This window comes from Magnolia sinica, chromosome 4, assembly GCF_029962835.1.
Source record: "Magnolia sinica isolate HGM2019 chromosome 4, MsV1, whole genome shotgun sequence".
Classification (NCBI taxonomy): Eukaryota; Viridiplantae; Streptophyta; class Magnoliopsida; order Magnoliales; family Magnoliaceae; genus Magnolia; species Magnolia sinica.
Genome location: NC_080576.1, coordinates 16,405,698 through 16,430,858, shown reverse-complemented (window position 1 = coordinate 16,430,858; position 25,161 = coordinate 16,405,698). Strand labels below are relative to the sequence as shown.

Genomic DNA, 25,161 nt, shown 5'->3' with positions numbered 1-25,161 from the left:
ACCCTGGAAAAAAGAAAAAAAAAAAGAAAAGAAAACCCTCATAGCAAAAAAAAAAAAAAAACAAGAAGAAAGAAAGAAGAAGCAATTGATATTGATTTTCTCAAATTTTATTTTTAACATATTAGCTTCAGTATTTTTCCCCCTCTTCTTGGTCTGTTTCATGAACCCTAGGCTTCATCTAGCCCTACCAAGAAGAAGCTATAGGCTTGTTTTCTTTTTCTTTTCTGTTTTTTTAATGAAGGCTATCTATATATCAATTGACATGGAAAATTACTTCAATAGAAATGAAATACATATAATTAACATTTACAATGATTTCCATGAATGGATGGAGGCTCTCTTACAATGATTTCCATGAATGGATGGAGGCTCTCTTATTAAGAAGGTTCTTATTAATAAGATTATATGGTCATGAAATCCATAACATGCACACGCATTTTTTCTACTTAAGGTTTGTGCTCAAGAAAATGGCGATTGGAATGTGAAGGCCCTGCTTCGAGTGTTTGAGGTGGGCTATGTGTTGACTTGGTGCGATGCCCTTGACCAACGATTTCATTTTTCTTGATGTCTTCATGAATTTGGATGTCGTCCTCAACCGACAATATCACTGCATGTGGGCCCCGCGGCCCAGGGACAATGGCCTCCTGTACTTTTATGTGCTCATCAATGTCTACCACCTCCGTTTCTTGAACCATCTTCTTCTTCTTCTTCTTGATGAAGCAACAGAGGGCAACTGCCAGGAAGGCAAGGAAGAAGAGACCGCCTAGGGACACGAAGACCACAATTATGACTGTGTTGTTACCTGATGGTGGTGACGGTGGTGTTGGAACAATGGAGGGAGGTGGTGGTGCAACAGGATGAGGTGGTGGTGGGGTTAAAATTGGACTAGGTGGCGGTGGTGTTGGAATGCCATGAGGTGGCGGTGGTGGAGGTGGAATTCCATGAGGTGGAGGTGGGGTTACAATTGGATTAGGTGGCGGTGGTGGAGGTGGAATTCCATTAGGTGGAGGTGGGGTTACAATTGGATTAGGTGGCGGTGGAGGTGGAATTCCATGAGGTGGAGGTGGGGTTACAATTGGATTAGGTGGCGGTGGTGGAGGTGGAATTCCATGAGGTGGTGGCGGTGGAACAGAATGAGGTGGGGGTGGAGGAAAGGTATGTGGAGGTGGTGGTGTGCATCTTGGTGGAGAGAAACATGGGTAAATGTAGCTGTTTTGAGACATGGTGCAGTAGAAATGCTGAATGCAATGGATGGATGGATGGATTGAGCTTGTGGTACAGAACATGGCATGCTTGTATTTGTATTTATAGTAAGAGGGACATATATTACTTAATTATAATTATCTATTCATAACTTCGCCCATTTTCTAATCTATACTTCTAAGCTTTTGTGACTTGACTCTCATGCTAAGGTATTGAAAAAAAAAAAAAAAAAAAGGTATTGAAGGGTTGTCATTGGTTGAATTGAAATACACTTATCTACGCTTCAGTCATCTTTGGAGCCTCTTCCCTCCAAAACTTCCAAGGCATGGGAATTTGAATGGGAAGTTAAAAGGAGTGTTTTTATGGCAATGTGGTTGTATGTGAGGTGTTCGTAGGGCCCACCTTATCCATCGGTCCCAATTGCACATTGCATATTTTCTCAGTTTCATTCCTATCTTTTTGAGCCTTCTCATTCCATGTGATGCGGGGCTATATTTTCATCCGTGTTAATGAAGTGTCTTTTTGAGCTGCTGTCTGACTTTTCCGTCTTTATTTTACCTAGGGCATCCAACAGAGCCTTAGCTTGACTTGATATAGCAATGCTTGGACCCGAGTCCACGGATTAAGGACATTTTGTCAAGTCCATGCTGATTAGTAATTGGACCAGAACATTTCAATCTAACCCAGGATCTGACTGTGGGCCTAGAAATCTAACATGAGACCAGATTGAAGGCTGGGATTGAAGACCCAGTAAGCGGAGGAACTCAGCAGATTGCTCAATTAGTCCGTCCTGTAAATGAAGCCTTGTAGCCCATTGAAGGCCGGGCCAGACAATCCATTGGGCAAAAGGCCATAGCCCACCCTTAGGCCTGAACGTTTAGGCCCACTTGAACGGTGAATCTAGCTTGAGAAAAATTGAAGGCCCGGCCGAAGATCGGACAAGCCCATGATCATGAACTCGAGCCTTGTGTGATCAGTAATTGGGCCCGTGGATTTAGAACACTCGGGCCTCAGAATATGTTCGCAAGATGTCATTGAAGGTTGATAGACCCAGGACCCTGATCGGCAATCAGGCCCACCCTGGCCCAGGAATTTAGGTTGAAAGGCCATGGAAGGTAAGGTCCGAAGATTGGACTGGCCAGCTCCAACTCTCCAACCCACCAAGGCAATTACTCTGTTCCCACGTGACCGCTGGAATTATAGAATCCTGACCGCGCTCAGTTTTAAGTTCCCAGAAACTGGGTCGATTGTTTCACTAATCTGGAAAATAGTTTCCCACCAAGATAGGACGTTCCATGGAAATTTCCTCAATATGACAATCTTAGCCGTTTGATTATGGCCTACAAATTGATTGTTAAGAAGAGAGTTGAGCAGTGGTCCACATTCAACTGAGAAGAATCCCAAATTTAGTTCTCTGTTCTGTCCAATGGTGGCTCAACACAGACCACTAGTATGGATTACTGAACGATGGTACTCCACATGGGGCATAATTGAAAACCATTACACTGCATAACACTGTATAAGGTTTCTATAGCTGTTGACAACAAAAACTCCAGCTTAAGGCTGTTTAGGAGCAGCAAACAGCCTCGGACTAACTCATCTACTAGTGATTTTCACACACGCACATATAATCTAAGAAAAGTCCAAACAAGCCTGGCAGAGAGAACCTTGTTGTTCCTAAGAAAAAAAAATTATACCCTGTTTATCATATTATAGCACACGCTAAACTATTCCATTCTGATAAGCATGCGCCATCTTCAAGCATCAGCTGCAGCAGATTTTCAAGGGCCTCACATGTGCAAGATATCAATGTTCATATGCATTACATGTATCAAACAATCCTTATGTCATGATGCATGCTTGACAGTATCAGTAGAATAGTTGAGGACAACTAAACCCAGAGCCTGATGAAGGTCAGCATTACTCAAATAGCTTGTCCCAGACTAAACTTTTGCTGTAATCACTCAAAAAAAGTGCCCTAAATAAATGAGAGGATGTAATCACTCAACACTGACAAACGTAATGAAAGTAAGAATCCTGATAAGAGTAATTTCTCAAGGTAATGACATTCAAGAAACTGAAAATGAAATTTCACAGGGGAATGGCATAGATGCCACCTGATTGGTTTTCTTTGCATTGGTCCCCCAGGCCCGACAACCCCTTCTGCCGTTGTGTATGAGGGTTGCAAGCAACAGCTTCAAATTCAGTTAAGTTAAGAGGGAGACCTTTGGAGAGCTGATCACCGACATGTAAGGCATCGCGACTCGTTGCACCCATCTTTCCCGACAACATGCCCCACTTGAGCAGATGGTGGCATAGTTCAAAACCTAAAAATTGGACTTGTGATGTTCAGACTGGTCGGACAGACTGACTTGAAGACTAAGACCCAACATGACTCAACATTTGTTCATCGTAATTTGAAAATATTAGCATTGTTAATAGATATCTAATGGTTAGATCTTGCATTAATAACATAAACCCTAACTCAGAGCAACAACACTATTGATAGTTCGTTCATTGGGACAAGTCTCTTTGAGTCGGTGCTGATGCCCAGTCAACTTGAGTTGGCCAAATTTTGGAGTCAGCCAGTTTTAGACCTACGGATGGTAGATCCTACCATGACATTCTTATCATTGGTATTATGGCATGGATGTCCTGTGCAAGTGGCATGTTGGCAGGAAAGAGCGCCCTGTGCCAATTGGTTCTCATCTATTGGATTGGTGGGCCTCACATGTGATAGGTTTCTGCTTGGGGTGGACCCCACCATCTCACGCCAAAGATCTCATGCAAGACATTTACACTCATGCGGACAAACCACACTGCAAATAATTTCAGTAAGAAACGAACTGAAAAATGAATGAAATGAATAATTTACATTATCGAATGCTTGGTCTCAATTCTCAAGAGTGTCTGTACACATGAATGGAATGAAAATAGCGAGTACAAGACAGTATACGAAAATAATTTTTTGTTAGCAACTCTCACCCCAACACATCAATAAATGATCGGGAAATAAGAAGAACATACAAATTGTTACATCCAATAGACTGAATTCAGCCCCTCTTCCTGGTAGATACAGAAAAGAAAAGAAAAGAAAGGAAAAAAAAAAAAAAAGAATTTTAAAAAATGGAGTTAAGTAAGAAAATTATCCCGTAGGTGATGCTGCTTCATCTCAGAGAGATCGCGCTCGCTTTTCTTTGGCAGCTGCCAGAGGAAAGAAAAAATAATCGCGAATCTGGATGCTATATGTCGGAAAACCTACACAAATTGCAGAAAAATGTTTAATGCAAAAGAAAGACATATCATGTTCTATACTTTTTGGCAAACTAGAATGAATGATGAAGGGTGGACATTTACTCCCAAATTCTCCCCCCCCCCAATTTTTTTTTTTTTTTTAATTTTATTTATTTAAAAAAAGAAAAAGAAAAAAGGTGCCACAATCACAACCATCTGATTCTTTGAAGATCAAATGGTTCTCAAGTGGGCACCACAACTCTTGCTGGGTTCCAATCCTGGTCAGTTTGAAGTGGTGGTCACCTGCATATGAAAACCTTCACTGTCTGACAATCGCTTTTACCAGAAATCTGGTGCAAGCAATTGCACAGGAACATTCATAAAAGATTCCACAAACCATTTAGCACTATGATGTTGTAACTGTGGCACCCTTAAAAAGTGATAAAGATAACCACAGAAAAGTGTTCCCAAAAGATCAACTCGTATCTGGCCTTTCTCAAATCCCCAGGCTACCTTGGCCACTATACCAGTTGTCCTTGGTGAATCCCATGGGCATTCCAGTCTTTTGCAAAGCAAGATTTTCACACCCTTTTTTGTCAAAAAAAAGAGAGGAGAGACTACACTCCCTATGCACAGGGGATGGTAATAACCAATAGGAAAAGTAGGATACCAAAAAATCAATAGGAAACTCAAGTTTCACACCTATTCATCTGAGAGAACCTCTGTGCTTGGCCTGTAGATATGCAAAGAGAAGCTCGTTCCAAGTGTCAGGTACTCCAGGAAGGCACCAATGGCTACAGTCTGGCACAGAAGGATTGTCACTCCATTTGCCAACATGGGCATCACTCCGGAAGGCCCCCATGGAAGTTACAGGAAGAATGGTTACAGGAACTTTCATCTCTGATACAACCTCTGAAATGATATCTGTAAACACGCTTTGGTTGAGCCCCTTGGTTTCTGATGTGGGGTATTGGGTCACTTTGCATACACTCCGGCCTGGACCTCTGATGCATAAACAACACTTTTAAATTTCTAATATCGATGAGCAAGTTATGCTTACAGAAGAAATGAAATGAACAAGATTCTCAGAACTAATGTTCAGAAACAGGGATTTGAGTTGGAAAACAGGCTTTCAGTTTCCGAGTTTTCACTCAACTCAATGCAGAACTGTCCAAACTGGTAAGAGTCCTGCATAAGCTAACAACATAATCTGACTGATTTTGTATGTAGTTCTAATATTGAACTATGAGTTGAACAGAGTAGCCCTGGCCAAGTTCAGAGGCAAGTGTTTTTTTTTTTTTTTTTTTCATGTCCTTTTTTTCTTTTTAACATAATTGTGGGCCTTCAAAACGACAATCAAAGATGCCAACCCAGATAGAACCCCTTTCCAAAAAGGTTAAAGTTCTATTAATGTCTTAAAATATCTTCTTTTTTCCTTCATGTTCAGCTTATGACATAAGAACTTGGCATGCAAGATTGTTACAAGATATACATGAATCTGAAGATAAACATGAATCTGACACCATCCAATCCATGATATCGCAATGCTTGGATGTGGGGCCAAAGCTTGCCCTATGATTGACTTTTGATTGGATATGGGGCCCCACATCCCTGAACTGATCAATCCAATAACCAGATAGTGTTAGATTCATGCATATCTAACAAATGTGTTTCACATTATGCATATTGGATTATTGTTGTTGTTGTTGTTGTTTTGTGATATATGCATGGCAGCCACTGGCCACAAGGACTCTTTATCTTTTTTAAAGACAGGTGCTTACTGCTACAAAAAAGTTTTTTTAAAGAACTTCCTAAGACCCACTGTTTATATGGCTGAGTCTTTTAAGCAAGTGCAATTAGAGTGCAGGTTATGTGCTGAGCATTAACTTTCCTCAAGGTGGTTTTCCAACAAATTAGAGAAAATAAAGGGCCCAAAAAATGGCCTATAAAAAGCATCCTCAAGGCAAGAGGAGATGATTTCTGAGAATAAGCCACTTTCAGCAGAAACTGCTGCACAAAAACAGTCATGTACAAAGTCACACCATCTGTCCAGTCTTGCAGCCAAAAGCCAGGGAAGAAGATTTTGGTTACAGACCCAGTTAGATGGAGTTGCTGTGTCCAGGATACCCTTTAGAGTTAGTCAATTGAGACAAGGAGAGTACCCCCAATGAGAAGGCTCAAAAGTCCGAAAGAAGACTTGTGTTCTATGTGTGTTGACCATAGCTTCAACCCATGATGCCCAAGTGCCCAATGCTGTTCTGTATGCAGTATTGATTGGCATTCCAAGCTTCAGCGTTCCATTGACCTGGAAATAGGCGCCCCTGTCAGGAAACACATTTTATAAGCATTTTCTAGATACACATAACAAAACAAGGGAATAGACATTCATATGGGAAAAATCTAAGGAAAAACAAACACAGTATTGCAGCATCCTTGTCCACGGCAATCTTATAGAGTAACCATAGTAGGGATAAAATGGATTCTTTGCAAATATAAATTATCAATGCAGTATTAATATGTTCTTATATACTAATGAACTCAACACCAGCAGCACAAGCAAAAATAGGTCCTCACGTATGTTTCATGGCACACTACAGTAATGCTACAGTGGCGTGCCACGGTATACCACAGTATCTTGCCACAGTAACATCACGGAAATCTTAACATGGTGTGGAAAGAATTCTAATAATATATGAAGTCTGTTCCTATTTTCCAGCAGATGCCAGATTCCCTAAACCCTACAAACCTAAACTCCAGCAGATTCCAGATTCCAACCCTGCTTTTGCATGATTAGGATGTTAGGTGAAGCTTGAATGAAACATGAATTCAAATATGCTTCTCTCTTTTATTTGGTCATACTTTGGGGGATGGATTTCTGTTGTTTAACACAAACACATAAATGAGATGCTATTTGGAACACAATTACGCAAAGGCGTAAGGACAACATGGCATTGTACACAACATTGAGACTTCCAGCAGATGATCCATGAAAACTCAAATTGAACAAATAATAATTGAATTCATAAAACATGCAGTCAACAATACAATAAACTTCAGATGTTTCAGAAGGAACAAACAAGGTCACTAAGATGCCACTCCATACGGCAACTGAACTCGATTGCTCCAGTTGCCACTAGCTTTTAGCTTCCAAACCCACTCAGACTGGTGTTTGCAACAGTTGAAATTCAATTTGCTTTCAGCCTACTTGTCGTCATCCAACTGTAGACCAGTGTTTTAAATATCAACGATATCAGCCGATATATCCCACGATATATCTTGTATCCCACCTGTGCGATACGAAATGCACATGTAGTGCCGATATATCCCACCTATTCGATCCAGTGAGCACTTTCAATTTTCGATCAATGTTTTTGTTGCAAGTCATGTTAAACCAGAGTCAAATGGTTACAACTCTATGATTCTTCATGTTTTCCATGAAAATTTATGAATTTGGAACTTCGATTTCGAGATTTTGGAGATGGGTCAAGTTGCAGAAAATTGAGAAAAAACAATATTTCTCAATTTCCCACAAATCAGTTGCAATCTTTGTATCCAAACACAAAATTAAACATGTATGTAACCTGATCTAGTGATTCTTCTTTTGCTTTTGAATGCATTGCTTGTGTTTCCATACATGTCTTCTTACATTTATAAATTATATAAATAGACTTTGAATATATTTGCATCAGTTCAATTGGGGAGCAAATATATTAGAACCCCATACAAAGGAAACTCCTATTATGCGCACTTTTTCTTGTAACTAAGTGTGTATTTATGTCTTTTTCAACAATCCCTGAAGGTTCATTGAAAAATTTGACCAATTTCCCAATGTTCCCATGTTTCCCAACAACAGCGATACATTACATGATACAACCGATATATCCCATGCGATAACCGATATTTATCCGTATCCCAAGGGTGCAATACATTACTCAAATCCTGTTTTCTATTGGTCCACGCCAACTTTCCTTACATAGTTTTGAATTTTTTACTTGTTAAATTTTCTCTGATCCCACTGATTCTTTAAGTTAATGATGAAAATAGGAAATAATCTTAATTGTAGTTCATATAAACCATGCTTTGGATCTAATAATCAGTGGAACTGTATTGTTTTTCTTCTTCAAATAGAAACAAATTAGGGGGGAAAAAAAAACACAAATACATGCAACAGGTTTGATTTACTGCTTAATGGCTAAAACATGATGGAAGGCAGCATTTTTCGTACAGCCCACATGCCAATAATAAAATTGAGACACCTAAGGTACTTCTAAGAGAATGGTCTCCCAGGTGGCGTGCAAACCACTTTTGGCACGGAATCTCATTGTATCTCTGGGGGTATTCTGCCAGAGTGTGACATGTGTCATACTGTTGTCGGGCACTAACAGGGTCCTAATAAGTATCCGTAGTTCTCTACTAACCTAAATTTTTTGAACATGGAGAATAACTAAAAATACAATATTCGATTAGGAATTAATCTCTACACCTAGAAACTCCAGAGTGGGTGTTCTGTTCTAACCACGTCCAATGATTCAGTTTTACAAGTAAATTCCATAAACATGACATGTTGAGTTGTACCTTTCATACCAGTGTAGCATAAAGAGTGAATTATCTCCATAGTCCATCTGCAAATATACAATTAGTCACCTGAGATGAGGCTGCTCCTTCCTGCCCTGATATCCAAGGTTAGTTTATCCTAGCTGATCAGCAGGTGCCATTTGCTGAGAGCATCAGTTGACATTGTGATGAGGACATCCGAGCACCATACAAGAGGAGGGCTGAGCCAGTCTCCTTATGGCTAGACAACCATTACATAGGGCCCATTTGACCCAATTTACATTCCTAGCCACGTTGAAAACCCCACATGCATGTTCGTGTATTTTTGAAAATCCCACACTGGGCAAATGCACTTGGGCTGCATATAGGAGCTTGATGGACACATCGGACCGTTGGATCGAGTGGACATGATGATCAAACCATTAAATCATCATCATTGAACATATTGATTGTGAACCCCCATGGGCCATGAAATAGTTTAGTTGTTTAGTTTGTTTACAGGTTTCATTATTTTTTGTAAAGCTCATATTTGTGTTGAGATTAAAGAGTTAGGAACAATTTTTAATTCATTAAGCATCTTTATGTTGAGAACATTATCTGAGCACCTTTTGTAAAAGGTTTTTTCTGAGACTATAAAAGTTTGGACGTCCCCACCCTAGCCAATACATATGTTATGAATGAAAGAAATTTCTCTCCTTTTACTTTGAAATTGAGTAAAATTTCATCATGTGATTGGATTGGTTGGGCGAAGCCATGGGAAGTGATTCCCTAGTTATCTTTTATACTTTTCTCTCTCCTCAACAAGGCACCATCATCTCTCTTCTTTTCTTCCTTCTTCATCTCTTCGTTTCTTTTCTTCTTTGTTACCATCCAAAACCTAAATCGACCCATCCCAAGCCCAAACCGACCACAACCAACAATCATTTGTTGTCTATACAAACGTACGGAGGCACGCACATACGGTTGTCCATATTGACCGCCTTGTATAGTAGCCCCATTATGTCATCACAGATGCTCTTCCCTTCTCTTAGCCTCCCTCTTCAAAATCCCTAAACTAATTTCACCAAACTATAATCCTAAAATTCCAAAATTTTCCAAACCCAAATCCCCAAAATCTAAAATTCCCTTGACCAAATCATAAATCCCTAATTCCCATAACCTGAACCCATATTCTCAATTCTAGAAACCCTAAATCCTAAATCCCTTAGACGCAAAATCTAAAATCCTAACCTAAAACCTTCCAAAACCTCAACCCTACTATTCCAAACCCTAATTCCTTTAAGCCTAGATACCCCAAACCCATTTCTCACATTCCCTATCCTTTAAACAGTCCTAGCAAGTCAAAATTCATATAAGACATGATTTCCATTGAATTCTAATTTAACCCTATGCTAGGATGGGGGTTATATCTCCCATAGGTCCTAGTTAATCAATAATTTATAAGATTCGCATTGCAGGACTGTCATAGGCTTGAATTTGAACATGTCATGAATATGAAATTTCTGAATTTATGGTAACTTAGCTTTATTTCGTCGTTCCATTGCTCTAATTTACCTGTCTTTTAATTTCATGGCATCATATTTTCTGCATCACATTGGCAATATGGCCTGATCTCCCCAATTCGCAAAGAACCTAAAGGAGATTGAGTTCGTGGAGTTTGTTGCTCTTGCCAACTGCATCAACGGTTTTCACCCTTCCACCACTGTCAACAATGCTGGAAACCGGACCCTCCGGACAATTCTCATTGAAATCCTTCTACAATCACCTATTAGTTTTCATCAATTTGAGATCCAAATATGGCATTTCCTGGGCCCTCCTAGGCTCATTGCTTTTGAATGGCTTGTGGCTACTGGTGAAAAAGAAGATTCTCACACAATAGATAATTCAGGGAAAAGAATTATGGTGATCATTGAGAGTTTATCATGTCATGTACCATCAGAATGCGGAATTGGTTGATCATCTCCCTATCCACTATCAGTTTGCTTCACAGTTTGGAGATATCTACTGGACTGTGAGCTGTTTGGGAAGAAAGAAATGCAAGGTGTTTCAATAATACTAGCAAGTCGGTTCAAGGCATTTCTCAAAGGGCCGGATAGCCAGTCATTGAATGGGCTTCTTTTGTCCCAAATTTGAAGGGATGCAATTTGGTTTTTCTCGGGATGTAATCTGGCCACCTGCTCGGTGTCTCTTTTGTTTTCGTTTTTTGCTTTCAGTTTGTTTGCTTTCTCCTTTTTAACAAAATTCCGTAATCTTTCAAAAAAAAAAAAAAAAAAGAGATCTACTGAACTTTCTTAGCATTTGGGTCATGCTTGGTGCGGTAGACGATCTCATTGTCAAATTGGACAGGGGATTGGGAAAAAGGCAGAAGTCCCTCCGGCATCTATCTTGGCTGGTTGTTCTTTGATTGTTCTGGAAAGAATGAAATTATCACATTTTCAACGGCTGGTCTAAGCCTAGTGAGATGGTATTCATTAAAGTAAAGATTGAAGTTGTATCTTGGGCTGTTGGCATGAATCTTTGTAAATGGATGATCTTTTGGGTGGGTAGGATATTGCCCTTTACTTTTGAGTTGGGGTGCAATGGAAGCCACCTTGCTGCCCTTTGTTTTCCTCTTTTGATCAGTTTAATAAAGTCTTTGTTGCCAACCAAAAAAAGAAAAGGAAAAAAGGAACAACTGTTAGTTATTTGTGAAGACCAACTCTTCATAGAGAAACTCAATTTTTATTTCCACTTCTGTTGCACACACATTGTTCATCATGCCCTTGATATCCACCAAACCTTCAAAAGAAAGATCAAGCTTTCATGATGAACATTTCACTACTCATTTTGCAAGAGAATGAAGACTGAATATCTGACCCTATTACACAAAGCCATGGGAGAAGAAGATAAAAGAAAAAGCCTTTGTGAATCCCGTTTTGCCAATCCTATCTAAGGCCCTACCTCAGTAAGAGAACAATCCTCAGATTCCTTCTCACCATCTCAATCAAAATCCTCTAACATGTTCCTATCATTAACTATTTAAGCTTGATGGACATTTCAATTTTCAACATACTAAGGCACATAGAATGGATGATAGGAGACTAGGCTAAAGAAAGAGAAGAACTCAAAGCCGCATGCTACAGATGATGGTGCCAAGATCTGTCAAGCATGACAAAGCAAGAGGCCAGGAACATGAAAGAGTGCCAAAGTGAAGAATCCAAGCTAGGTATAAAGCAAGGACGCGGTACACGTTAAATATAGATCATAAAGCATACTAAATAAATATATAAATGATAAAGTACTAAACTGGTCTCCCACTCGTTAGATGAGCTGGTAGAGACAGTGTAGTATGTGTAAGTGATCCAGGGTTCAATCCCTGGTAGTGTTGCCTTTCAAAAATAAGTAAATAAATAAATAAAGGACTAAACTGCATAAGTATGTGATTAATCATTGGCTTACCACCATAAGCCCTGCTAGCCTACTTGCCAAGTAGAAAATGGAGGCCCAGTTGCCCTGTGATTAGTCCATAGTGGCTGTTTCTGGGTGGGACCAATATGTCTAACTGTCATGCCCCACGTCTCAGGTTCAATGCCTATATGGGATGAGTAGAGCACTTTCCTTCCATTTTCATGAATAGATTAGCAGGCTTGTGCTGCTGAAACTTAACTTTCACCTATAACTAGATCTGAACTCCTAAAACAAATTTATGACAGGGGCAACTTAACTTTCACCTATAACTAGATCTGAACTCCTAAAACTATGAAATGGGCCATTTAACTTTCACCTATAACTAGATCTGAACTCCTAAAACAAATTTATGAAATGGGCATCCATTCAAAGATCAATCCACCAACATAAAGGAACTTACACATTGAAAAGCTTTCCTGGTGTCCACCATTGTCCTGAATTGAAAATCAGAACGTCTGAATCAATCCACTTCTTATTAATCTCATCCAACACATCCAGATGAAGCGTCGACTGCACCCTCTTTGGCCCATGTCTTGGGGGCTTCCCCTGCTGCACCAGGAATACTGAGCGGTAGAATTCGATGGTTAAATTGAAAGAATGGAACCGCACACCCAAGAACCGTATCTGCTTCGTAATCCTGTTCCCATTGACTTCATAAACAGTCTTCTGATCCTCCACACCAGTCATAAGCAAACATATCATTGATTCCCACTGTGTCCTACTCATCGAATCCCCAACAAAAACAACCCGTTTCCCTCGAAGCTGTTCCAAGATCTCAGGGGCGCTGAAACTTGGGAGATCACAATGCAGAGGCTTCCACTGCCATTTCAGATACTCGTTATCTCTCCGCCCGTTTGCCAAGCAATTGAATCCCCGTTCTGCGAATGGACAATCTGAGCTGTTGTAGTGCGGGTGTGTGTTGTCCGGGACCCACTTGCCATCGAAGAAATCACAGCCATCAACGGAGCCAGCGAATTCGGAGAACCCATATCGCTGGTTAATCAGCTGACCGAGATTCGGGAAGACGAACACATAACCACAGCTGATGACGAAAAAGAGAGATAGTAACAATGAAACCCCGACACGGGCACTGAAAGATCGCATGACCCAGCTCTTACGCGGGAGAGCAACCCTCGGGCTGCTGAAGCTGGGAGATCTCCGGGCCAAATGGCCTGACGTACTCCGACTAAACGTACTCACCATACTCGATCATCCGAAGCACAAAAGAACAGTCGAAATTCACATTCTTAACAAAACACCAAAATCAAGATCTCCAAGAATACAATCCTCCATAAACCCTAACCCCGTCAAAAATCAAGAATTTCGAAAAGACATAACCAAGCTAACGAATCAAATCGAAAGAAATCGAGATCCGTCCGAAATCAGATCCTTCATGAGATCTCTTAGTTGCATCCAAGATCAGGAAAATGCCAATGCAGGGCGGCGTTCTTGATCATATCCGAGCCGTCCGATGGAGGAAAAAGATCGAATCGACCTCCATTCAAATCGAAGAACGATTCAATCTTACAGCAGTCTCAGGCGTGAAAAATATATAGGAAATTTTTGGAAAGAAAAGGAGAAAAGCGAACGGAATCAAAGAGATTTGAAACGAAAACGAAGAAATCGATTATATCGAACAGATTTTCGTTGGTGGAATTGCAGAAACCCTAGCTAGAGAAAGTGAGGAATTGGATCTTTGTAGCGTTGGGAAGAAATGGCAGAAAGAGACGAAAGTACTAAAATATAACTAGGCGGGAGGAAGGGCATTTTAGTAATTTGTCGAGGATTGCATCCGTGCAGGAGGGTTCTTGGTGACGCGGACTGAGATCGTGCGCAACTACTACGTTTTGTAGTGGAGCAATACTATGGCAATTGCGCGAGGAGAGATTTAAAAGGAAAATCGCGGAGCACGTGCCGGATTGAACCGCGTGTGAGATCCTGAACATTCATTAGGTGGGGCGGATTGCTGAGATGCCCTTTCTCAGAAACCGGACCCATCCAATAGGAAATGGATCAGTTTTAAAAAAGGGAGCGGATTGGGTGAGACCCTGGATCCACCGAGGGTGGTGGGACTCCTGACTGTGGGGCCCACTGTGATGTGTTTGATTACATCTACGCCGTCCATCCATATTGAAAACTCATTTTAGGATATGATCCAAAAAATGAAGCAGATCCAAATCTCAGGTGAACAATAATACAGGAAACAGTGGTAATCGACCGTTAAAAACTTCTCGTGGGCCACAAAAGTTTTGGATCAAGCTGATATTTGTGTTACCTCTTCATCCAAATCTTTGTGACCTTATCAAAAGGTTAGATTTTTAATAAACATTCCGGTGGTCCTCATTAATTTTTTAACCGTGGAAATTCAATCACTACTTTGGATCTTCTTCATTTCTGAGTTCATGCTCTAAAATATCTTTTAAAACGGTCGGACGGTGTGGATTTAAGGCACATACATCACTGTGAGCCCCACAGTCACCTAATCCGCTATTTATTTATTTTTATTTTTATTTTTAAAAAAAGCACATACAAAACGCTGGCGATATGCGGACGTGAAAAGTATGTAGTACATGTGTGTCATTTTGGCACGTGTCTGGATTCATCCTTCCAGCCTCTCGTGCGAATCGCTGTATCATTTCTGTAGTGAAGGTATACATGCACACAATTTCCACGTGGCATGCTTCTGAGAGATCTTGGCCATTCATTAAGTGGAGCTCACAGGCAACATGCCCTGAACCGAAAATTACACTGTCAAATTATCAGGTGAGCCGCATGTGTGTGTCGAATAATGACCACCGGTCATCTTTCTCGCCCCCGTCCATATTCTCACACATGCATGGCCCGGCTTTTGACTAGATGGACGGGCCTGCTTTTCCTCTACAGCAGGGTCGTGGTGGGACCCATCTAAGGAACGACCAGATCTAGCACACGTGTGGCGCGCGGTCGACACTCACTCTCACTAGCACAGTCCTGAGAGCGGCGCTCATTAGTAATTTCAACGAAGGTTTTACTAGGTCAAGGTGCCCCATACCACAATATGGTACTCGCTGGTTTCCACCTACGGACTGCATTTTTAAATGATGATCTGAACCGTTCACGTTCTAGATTCTATGCTACCTAAGCCATTGTAATTTTTTGTGTATGAAGATGGATATTTAATGGCTAATATTCAAATCAAAGATTCAAAGGTCAGGATCATCAACGAAGCACGGTTATGAGACTTTAGTTTCTATATGGTGACATGAACGGTCCAGATTAATCTGAGTATGCAATCGGAAGGTGGAACCCAGCTATCATACCATGCTGTGTTAAGGGTCCAACGTATCCTGGCAAAACCCTCTTATCGACCTAATACCACCTGAAAAAGGACTGGAAACTTGGAAGATTACGTGTGGTGCATTATCGACCTTAGGATCTTTTTAGCCTATTGCTTCATGCTTTAATAATCTTTAAATTACGGTTAGTCCTTCTTGAAAATCAAGTTGCTCAATATGAGCTTGTTTGCGTACACGTGTGCTGGATCCAAGCTATTCATCAGATGGGACTCACTGTCAACATATCCAATAATAAGAACGGACGCGGTTTGGCAAGTGACCCAACACTAGCCAGCTAGCTGGTGTCAAGGCTCTGTGAGCCTCACCATGATGTATCTGTCTTATCCCCGCCGTCCATCCATTTTTCGAGGTCAATAAAAGCATGATCCCAAAAATGAGGTATATCCAACTCACAGGTGGACCACACGGCAAGAAACAGTAACAATTGAATACTTACTGTTGAAAACCTTTTTAGGGCCACAAAAGTCTTGGATAAAGCTGAAATTTGTGTTTTCCTTTCATCTAAGTTTTTTTTTTTCAAAAAAAAAAAAAAAAAAAAAAACTTATCAACAGGATAGATGGCAAATAAACAGTACAGTGGATAAATAAACATTATGACATCTTAGTTTGAATGACATTATCGACCGGATGGATGACAAATAAACATTGCAGTGAGCTTTTGGAAGTTATAACGGTGAGCATGCATACAACAATGTTTTCCTCTAACGTGATCTGCCTAAAATTTAGATCCGCCTCATTTTGTGATCATCTCTAAAATAATTTGAAAAAAATTAATGAAGGGGCAGCTTGGATAAAACAGATGTGTGCGGGTTGGGTACTGCCCCTATCAAGACCTAGCTTGAGAGTGATGACTAAATTAGGAATCTACTGGGCCATCATGATGTATATGTTTTATCAACCTGCCATCCATTATGACAAACTTTTTTAGAGCATGAGCCCAAAAAGGAAGTAGATTGAAAGATGAGGCCATTGGGATTGAACTTCCACCTGTTAAAACTTCTTGTGGGGGCATAAAAATTTTGAATCACTCTGATAATCATGTTTTACTTTTATATGGGTATATGAGACCTTCTGAGCAGATTGGATGGAAAATAAACATCACAATAGTCCCTAGGAAGTTTTCAATAGTAGGAATTCAATCCCAATGGCTTTTTATGGTGTGGTCTACTTAAGTCTTTAATCAGCTTCATTTTTAGGCTCACACCATAAGGGTGGATTTATCCTTCTTCTGGCACACTCACAAGGTGTTCAAATGTTTCAGATTGTCTATCTGATGGTTGCATCGAGTCAGTCAAGTGAATATTTATGCATATAATAATAGATATATAATTAGAATTTACTCGAATTTCTGATATAATAGGATCTAAAGTTTTGACAAGTCACAAAGTATATAGCATTCGCAAATCTAGAATATGGATCAATGTGTGGTTAACACGGGCCATTACCCATTATGTTTAGATTAAAAATTTTCAGATCCAATTGAATCCAGAGCTACGATTTCCATGCCCAGCCTTGCAGAGGGGTTGAGAAGAGAAAATAATGATGCTTATGCTTGTGCTACCCGTAACACCCCTTGCAATTCACTCGTATCTTTGAATGATGGGCCTCAAAAGAGATTGTGATTGATATGATTGTTTTGGTTTGATTTCCTTAATTGTGGAATACCCTTTTCAAAATTTCACAGGATGGCTTGTTTGAGCACTTTATAGAGTCGCCACTAGCCAAATAAAAGGTTGTAGAATCTACAATTGATTAAAATCCATATAATTACCTTGAAATCAGGAAAACCAAATAATTCTACACTATGGATTCTAGGTAAGGGTCTCAGTTATAGAAAAGGAAGAGATTAGACACTCTTTTACCGCACATGTGAAACACAGTCTTTACTTTGCTAGCCTGTATGCTTTCAAAAAGAATTCAAGAAAACTTCCAATAAAATACTAAGTTTACATATCGAAAAGAGATATTCTACCAACTCTTTAAATACGCAAAAATTAAAACTAAATAAGCATAAATTGAAATAGAAATGACAAATGGTAAAGTTTTCGGTAACAACATTAAAAGAAAAGTACATTAGACTTTCAATTATTCATTTAAATCATGTTTTGATACATAAAATCTTCAAGAGAGACAAATATAGAGTATACTTTACGTGATTACTAGAGTAGAGCATACTAGTAAAGTGTTTAAAATAATGATTAAAGGAAAATAAAAAGGTGTTATTAAAGATTTCCAAACTACAAAAGGGGGCAGGTTGAGAATATAACTTGAGCTCTAAAGGGAATAAAAGAGATCGAAAGAAGAGAAGGAGAAGGGAAGCAGAGCTTTCCTTGCTTCCATTTCTTATCCATAGTGGTAGAGAATTTCTCTCTGCCTTTGTCTTTATTTATTTCCAACTCTTCCACTCTCCCCCTTGGTTTCCTCATTGCATGGGGACCCTTTAAATAGGCATTTGGAGAGGAACACGTAAGGCTCTTTTGATAGGTTCAGTTGCTCCGAGCCTAAATCTCATCTGATGAATCATTGTATACGTTAGGCTTGGATAAACTGAAGCTCAAATGAATGAATAGGAGAAAAATGATCCACACATGGCGTGATGGGATTGAGTCAACACATAGAACCAGCTGATGGATAAAGGGGAGCTAATTTTGCCCACAATTGGCTGAGCTACTGCCAATTTTGGGCAGAATTGATAGAGGGACAACCTAATTTGGTGTGAAGCCGTTGTTTCTACAACCGTGCAATGATGTCGCCACACTAACTCAGTCCATCTCATCAGTTTGTCTACCCGAAGTGCTTTTAACCGTATGTTTGCCTTGATACAGGGTATACCAAAGGTACAAAGCTTAAGTAGATAATGTTTTGATAGTGGGGTGGTTACAGCCCCACAAATCCCTGATAAGACCATCTGTCTCTAGCTAGGTCCTGGTGGGGGTAGTACCCAATTTGTGCCTAAAGCAGATACATCATGGTGGGCTCACATAACTTTGACACCAACTAGTTGGTTGGTGTTGGGGTTCCTAGCCAAACTGCATCCCATAAAAACCAGGCTGCTTCACATGAGTTTGGCCTGCAACAACTACGATCTAATAGGGCATTTTGGTAAAAATAAAAATAAAAAAGGTATTTTCATTTAGGGTGTGTTTGGATTATTGATTACTACAGTAGTGAACTATAAAACCGTCATGATTATGTCACTCTAGGAATTCGGTGGTATTCTCATCCCCAAATTGTTCAATTACATTACATTCCCTAATAAGATGACATAAACACATGTAATTCCTATTGAACTAGTAACTATGATGATTGGATATTTAACTATAGAGATTACGGTCCTGGTGTCATCATCATATAGTTAGATATGGGGGTTCAGTGTATACAATGCACGCAGTGTTACGAGGACGGGATTAGTAGAGACTGAATCCATCGAGGTGGATGGGTCCCCCGTAGGGATCACCAATGTATTTGATTACATCCATGCCGTCCATCTATAGTTATAGCTCATTTTAGGATATGATTCGTGCATGACTAAATTGGGTTGGATTACCACATCCATGTCTCTTCTTAACCATTTAAAGTTGGAAAGAGGATGACATGCAGGTGGAACACGAAAAGGAGAGCCATGCATGTCTCGCTTGGGTCAGATTTTCACATGCATGTCTCTTGTAACAATTCAGAATTGAAAAAAGGATCGCTTACAGGTCGAACACAGAAAAGGAAGCCATGCATGTCTCACTTGGGTCAGATTTATGCATGTATGTTTCTTATAATAGTAAGACAAACTTGATTGGTGAAGGCCATGCAGATCCAAATCCGGTGTCTATTTGAACATGACTATATGCAGAATTTTGAAGGACTGTGCCATGTGTGTGTGCACACGCGCGCGCGCGCACACACACACACACATATATAACACGCACACACACCCCACACACTCACACTGTAGTGGGATTTCCCTACCTATGGGTACTCAAACCCTTGACCAGGTGTTGAAATTCCTGAGAGTCTACAACCAGAGTAAGAGTAAGGACCCCAATATGACTCAAAATTGGAAAGATAGTAACCCAATGACACAACATATTAGGTAGGAGTATGTCTCGATTGAATATAAAAGTAAGATACCATTGTGGTGATCCAGATGAATAGACAATTAAAGTCATCTATATATCCCTCGAAATGATCAACGAAGACAACAATACAAGGATTATAGCTTAAGATATTGCAGTCCTACAAGTATATGAAGAAGAGATTAGTAGCCTCCCTCAACCATCTACTCTTAAGGTGTGTTTGATTTTTCAGAGCATGTGTAAATGCGCTTGAAATGAGTAATTATTATAATTTCACCTTTTTGAAAATCGTTTGAAAATCTATGATACTTGCTACATTAGAAACCGGTTCAAAAGAGCTCTTTTAAATTTGTGGACCCCAAGGTGATGTATATAATATATCCACTCCATCTAACCGTTTTAATACAATATTTTAAGGCATGAGTCGAAAAATAAGGCATATCGAACACTCAAATGGCCCACACCATAAGAAACAGTGGCCCTAGGAGGTTTTTTATGGTAAGTATTCAATTCCCTTTTTCTCATGGCATGGTCCACTTGAGCTTTTGATATGCTTCATTTTTTGTCTCATGCCATAAATGCATTAGGCATAACAGATGAACGGTGTGGATAAGTGATATATGTCACGGTGGGACCTAAAAATATGTTGTGGTGTTTTCAATTTTTTAGTAAAAAAAGCATGTGGTCAAATCAAATGTTGGAATAAGTGAGGTAAATATGGGAGAAATAATCATTACATGGTTAGGCCGTATTTTTTTATGAATTGAAAAATAAAACACACCCTTAGTGCATAAAAAGACTTAAAATAAATAAAACTATAAACATGCGATGAGAAGCTTCATTGATAAAGATTGAAATCCACGGTATTTCTCTCAAATGATAGCGGGAAACCAGCTACTGATATGATTGGAATCTCGGTATAAAAACGGAATACACCAAAATGTGTATTAATAAATGAATTCCATAGAAGGCTATGAGTTTATAACACATTACCCCTACTTGGGGTTTAACCATGACCTTAAAAAGGTTGAGAAATTGATTAGGGGGTTGTGAGTACCTAATCATCTTATCTTTACGGATTTTCTAAGATTTCATAATTCAATGAACATTGGATGTTTGGTCGGACTCCAACATCTCAATGGCCCACAAAGAGCCTCATTGCGTGGGTCCCACCACCCGCGTGAACTAAGCATGTGGACCTTTTGTCACACGTGCGCGTGGGATTAGCATTTTCCTAAGAAAACAGCGTATTGATTGGACTACTCGTGGGGCCAGCCGATCGCTCCAGCGTCGGTTGTTGAGAAATGTTAATTCCACTCGCTCGAGTTCACTTTGTGGTTGCACTCGCCTTAGAATTGCATAGGAAGCATACATGTGAGATATCTGAACCGTTTATTAGTCTATTTAGAGACACCAAGTCGATAAAATCAGTCTAAAACGATCAAAAAATGGACCAGTATTGTGAAAAATAAATGAACGGTTAGTGCATAGGCCAAAGTGAAAATTCACTTATGTAGATGTGGGCCACCTATTGGATGATCCTGATCTTTGAACAAGACAATATACAGTGGGAATCATCTGATGATCAGATTAGACAACGCACGTATGCCTCATTTCCACATGTGAGGCGCGTGTTAACAAAATTCACTCGAGCATTTGATGTCCGTCTATATAAATACCGCGAATCAGCGACCTACTTGTAAGCGGAAGCATTCCTCTAAAAATAAAAACATCATAACCAATCCCACAGACCCATCAATGGTGCATGGCGATGATGGATCTGGACCGTCCAGTTTATTACTTGGATGATGCATTTTTCACTGATTCAGAATCCATACTCATCAAAACCATTACCCATTTTGGATGGTCAAGAAAACTTGGAGCTACGGTCCCAGAAGATGATAAGAATCTGATTGTTTCAAACAAATAAAGCACTGGTTTTTTTTTTATATCATTGGTCCATCCTTGAAGTGGCCCATCAGTTACTCGGTCAGGATTGATTAGCATTTCTATCCATCTATGAGTTTCAGAATCAATACCATTTGATGGTGCACCGCACACAGAGGATGTGTTCTGGAGGTTTTGGAGGGCTTCAAGCCTTTAATGCATTACCTTTATCTTGTCAGACAAAAAGTGATGCTTCCAGAAAGATCGCTTCAAAAGGGTTAGGAGATCGGAACGTTCCACGTCTCTCTCCTCGCGGTGCACGCGGCAATCTCGGTAGGGGTTAGGAGATCGGAACGTTCATCTGGTGGACCGCAACATGGATGGCCTTACTCAAGAAAAGAAAAGGATTTGAATGTGTGAGTGTGACCCAATTAAATTGAATGCAGATTGGAAAAGGATTGATTTTCTTTAATAAGACACTTATTTAATAACTTCTTTCCTTTTAAAAAACAATCACAAGCTTTTACTACCATACAGTGCGACCAATGTTTCCCAACAAGACGCGTAACATCTCTAAAATCGATCCAAAACTCTGATTTAAACTTGTGGGACCCATCATGATGTATGTTACTTATCCATACCATCCAACCTTTGGAACGCACATTTTAAGGGTATAAGTCCAAAAATGAGGAAAATCTCAAGTTGGAGCGGGCCGCACCTTAAGAAACAATGATGGTAAAGATGTGAACAGTTGGAAGCTATTTTCTCCAATGGGCCCACATTGATGTTTATTTGTCATCCAACCAGTTCATAAGGTCACATAGTTACAGATAAAGGGAAAACAGAAATATCCGTTTGATTCAACACTTTTAGGGCCTCAAAAAGTTTTCAATGGTAGGAGCTCAATTCCCATTATTTCCTATGGTGTAGTTCACTTGAACTTTAGGTTTACCTCATTTTTTGGCTCATACCCTAGAATGAGCTGACTAAAGGGATGGAGGGTGTGGATAAGAAACATATTTCTTGGCAGGCCCCACAAATGTAACATTTGTTAGTCTTGGGTGACGTGAGGTGATATAAATAAAGGCAGCTGTCAACATCACCTCGAAAATGCCACCATAAATACAAAAAAGGTAAATAATTATTACCCATTTACGGTGGATTACCATAATAATTGGAAAATCAAATAGCTCCATATAAGTTGCAACTTGTTGGAGTTTAAAGAAAAGCATTAGAATTGCGAGCAAGAACAGTTTATATGTCACTTGGGTGACAATAAAGTGTTGCCCCTGGCAGTGTATTAATCGTCGGCAGATGCCTACCGGAGAGGGGTTGAATGTTCGAGTGCTACTCGACCTATGAAAGTTGCTGGTCCCACTCTTACAACTGCAGGCCGATGGTAGGCTGCCACATCAAGAAACACCTAATCTGTTATAATTATAAAAAAATTTAAAAGAATCTAAAATGTGGAATTCTATATGACAAATTTTCACCCCGATCTAAAATTCTGATAGAAGTATCGAATTTCGAGGCATGACACTCGCAGTGATATATATATATATATATATATATATATATATATATATATATATATATATATATAAAATTTGGAAAGATGATGATAGGTAGCATGCAGGTTTTTGATGTCCTTGCATCAACATCATGCATTTGATGAGTCCCCTTTAAATTTATTACGGAACTCGGGTGGGCCAAATGTCTATTACATATAATTGCACTTGGTGGGGCCCAGCTTCAAACTTGGTCCAACACTCATCCAAGTCAATGGGCTGGATTTCAAACCACATCTCGGTGGGCCCAAAAATGGTTATGAATGTTTTAATGGTGCATCGCCCCTCCCCACTTCTGTATGTCGGATTGACTTGATTTTTGACATGGAATGGTGCATCTAACCGATGGGGTAGATGTTTGAAACGCATCATGGTGGGGCCCACACAACTTGACCTATGGGAGAGAGAGAGAGAGAGAGAGAGAGAGAGAGAGAGAGAGAGAGAGAGAGGGGTGTGATGCTCAACTGGGACCTCGACACTATGGGCCCTCCTTTTCAAGCATTCAATTATAATCCAAACGTTTCGTGTGATGCAGAATTCCATGAAACCCCAAAGATAAATTTTCATCCTAATATAAAATTTTGGTGGGCCATAACAATTGGTGGGCCTTAACAAAGAAAAATGCAAATCAAGGGAGGAAATTATTTTCATTTTTCATGGCCCACCAAAATTCTAGATCAATGTAAAAATTGGACTCGGGGGGTTCATGAGGTGCTGCTTCAAGTGGACCATTCAGATTTTGAAGTCAAATAACGTATGATGAGTTCTCAAAAAAGTGTATATAATTAATTAATTAATTAATTAATCAATTCTCGTAATAGTTCTTGGCATATGGTTATTTGATACGTGATGCATTTTGGACACTTGAAAATGAATTATGGCACATCATGCCTAAACTTAATGGTATAACACATGACATATAAAGTGCTTTGAAGTTATATAGACTATGGTGCTACATGTGATACAAACAACACACTAGTACCAATTTTTACAAATGCAGACACTAGAAGGTGGATGGTGACACATGCACACATATATAAGCACATTGGACATGTGGCACAAATAGAGCAATTAAAAAAGGACAATGCCACACGTGGCACAGCGGCAACATCTGGGTGCTTTGTTCATGTGGGGTACAAGTGAAAGATAGATAATGACATACATAGCATAGTGACACATACAACAAAACAAAATATGGATAATCAAAAAATTGACACATGCAATACATGTGGGGCTTGAGTGAAGATGGATGGTGGCAAATGTAATATTCTGGCATGTGTGTGGCACAATAATAGATAAACAGTAGACCATTTGCACATATGACATGTGAGGCAATTGAAGAAGAGAGAGGGAGGAAAATGGGACATAATCCTTTACCGTGAGTCTCACCATCTCGGGTCTTTACTCTTGCTCTGGTGGTAGACCCTTAGGAGTTTCAACACCTGATCAAGTGTTTGAGTACCCATAGGTTGTGAAATTGGTCTAAGGTGTGAGTGGACGGGGGTATGTGTGCGTGTGTTTGTAGTTTGGATTTTTTATTTTTTTATTTTTTACACACTCACACACACCCCACACACTCACGCTAGTGGATTTTTACCACCTATAGGTACTCGCACCCTTGACCGGGAGTTGAAACTCTTGAGAGTCTACCACCCGAGCAAGAGCAAGGACCCGTTTGTAGTCAGGACATGTGCATGAGTAAGGGTGGCAACAGGTCAGGTTGATCCAAGGGCCAATTGGCCTGAAGAGCCTCTTAGCTGAGTTTGGGCCATGCCATATTGGTAGTGGGTTAGACTCGCCCATATGGTTCATCAATGGACTCGACCATATGACTGAAACTGGCCCGACCCATAACTGGAACCAAAC

The 25,161-nt window shown here is 39.9% G+C and overlaps 2 protein-coding genes across 2 annotated transcripts; both read right to left on the bottom strand.

Moving 5' to 3' along the window:
- Window positions 1-367: 367 nt before the first annotated feature.
- On the bottom strand, window positions 368-1,286 carry LOC131242595 (protein TRACHEARY ELEMENT DIFFERENTIATION-RELATED 7A). The gene is made up of 2 exons (XM_058241336.1): window positions 1,115-1,286; window positions 368-946 (listed from the first exon to the last, which is right to left on the bottom strand). The coding sequence occupies exons 1-2, from the start codon at window positions 1,284-1,286 to the stop codon at window positions 447-449; spliced, it is 672 nt and encodes a 223-aa protein (XP_058097319.1). The 3' UTR covers window positions 368-446.
- A 2,764-nt stretch (window positions 1,287-4,050) lies between these two features.
- Window positions 4,051-14,255, bottom strand: LOC131242593 (protein trichome berefringence-like 7). Its single transcript, XM_058241332.1, has 4 exons — window positions 12,839-14,255; window positions 6,600-6,758; window positions 5,140-5,441; window positions 4,051-4,461 (listed from the first exon to the last, which is right to left on the bottom strand). The coding sequence occupies exons 1-3, from the start codon at window positions 13,639-13,641 to the stop codon at window positions 5,144-5,146; spliced, it is 1,260 nt and encodes a 419-aa protein (XP_058097315.1). The 5' UTR covers window positions 13,642-14,255; the 3' UTR covers window positions 4,051-4,461; window positions 5,140-5,143.
- Window positions 14,256-25,161: the final 10,906 nt, after the last annotated feature.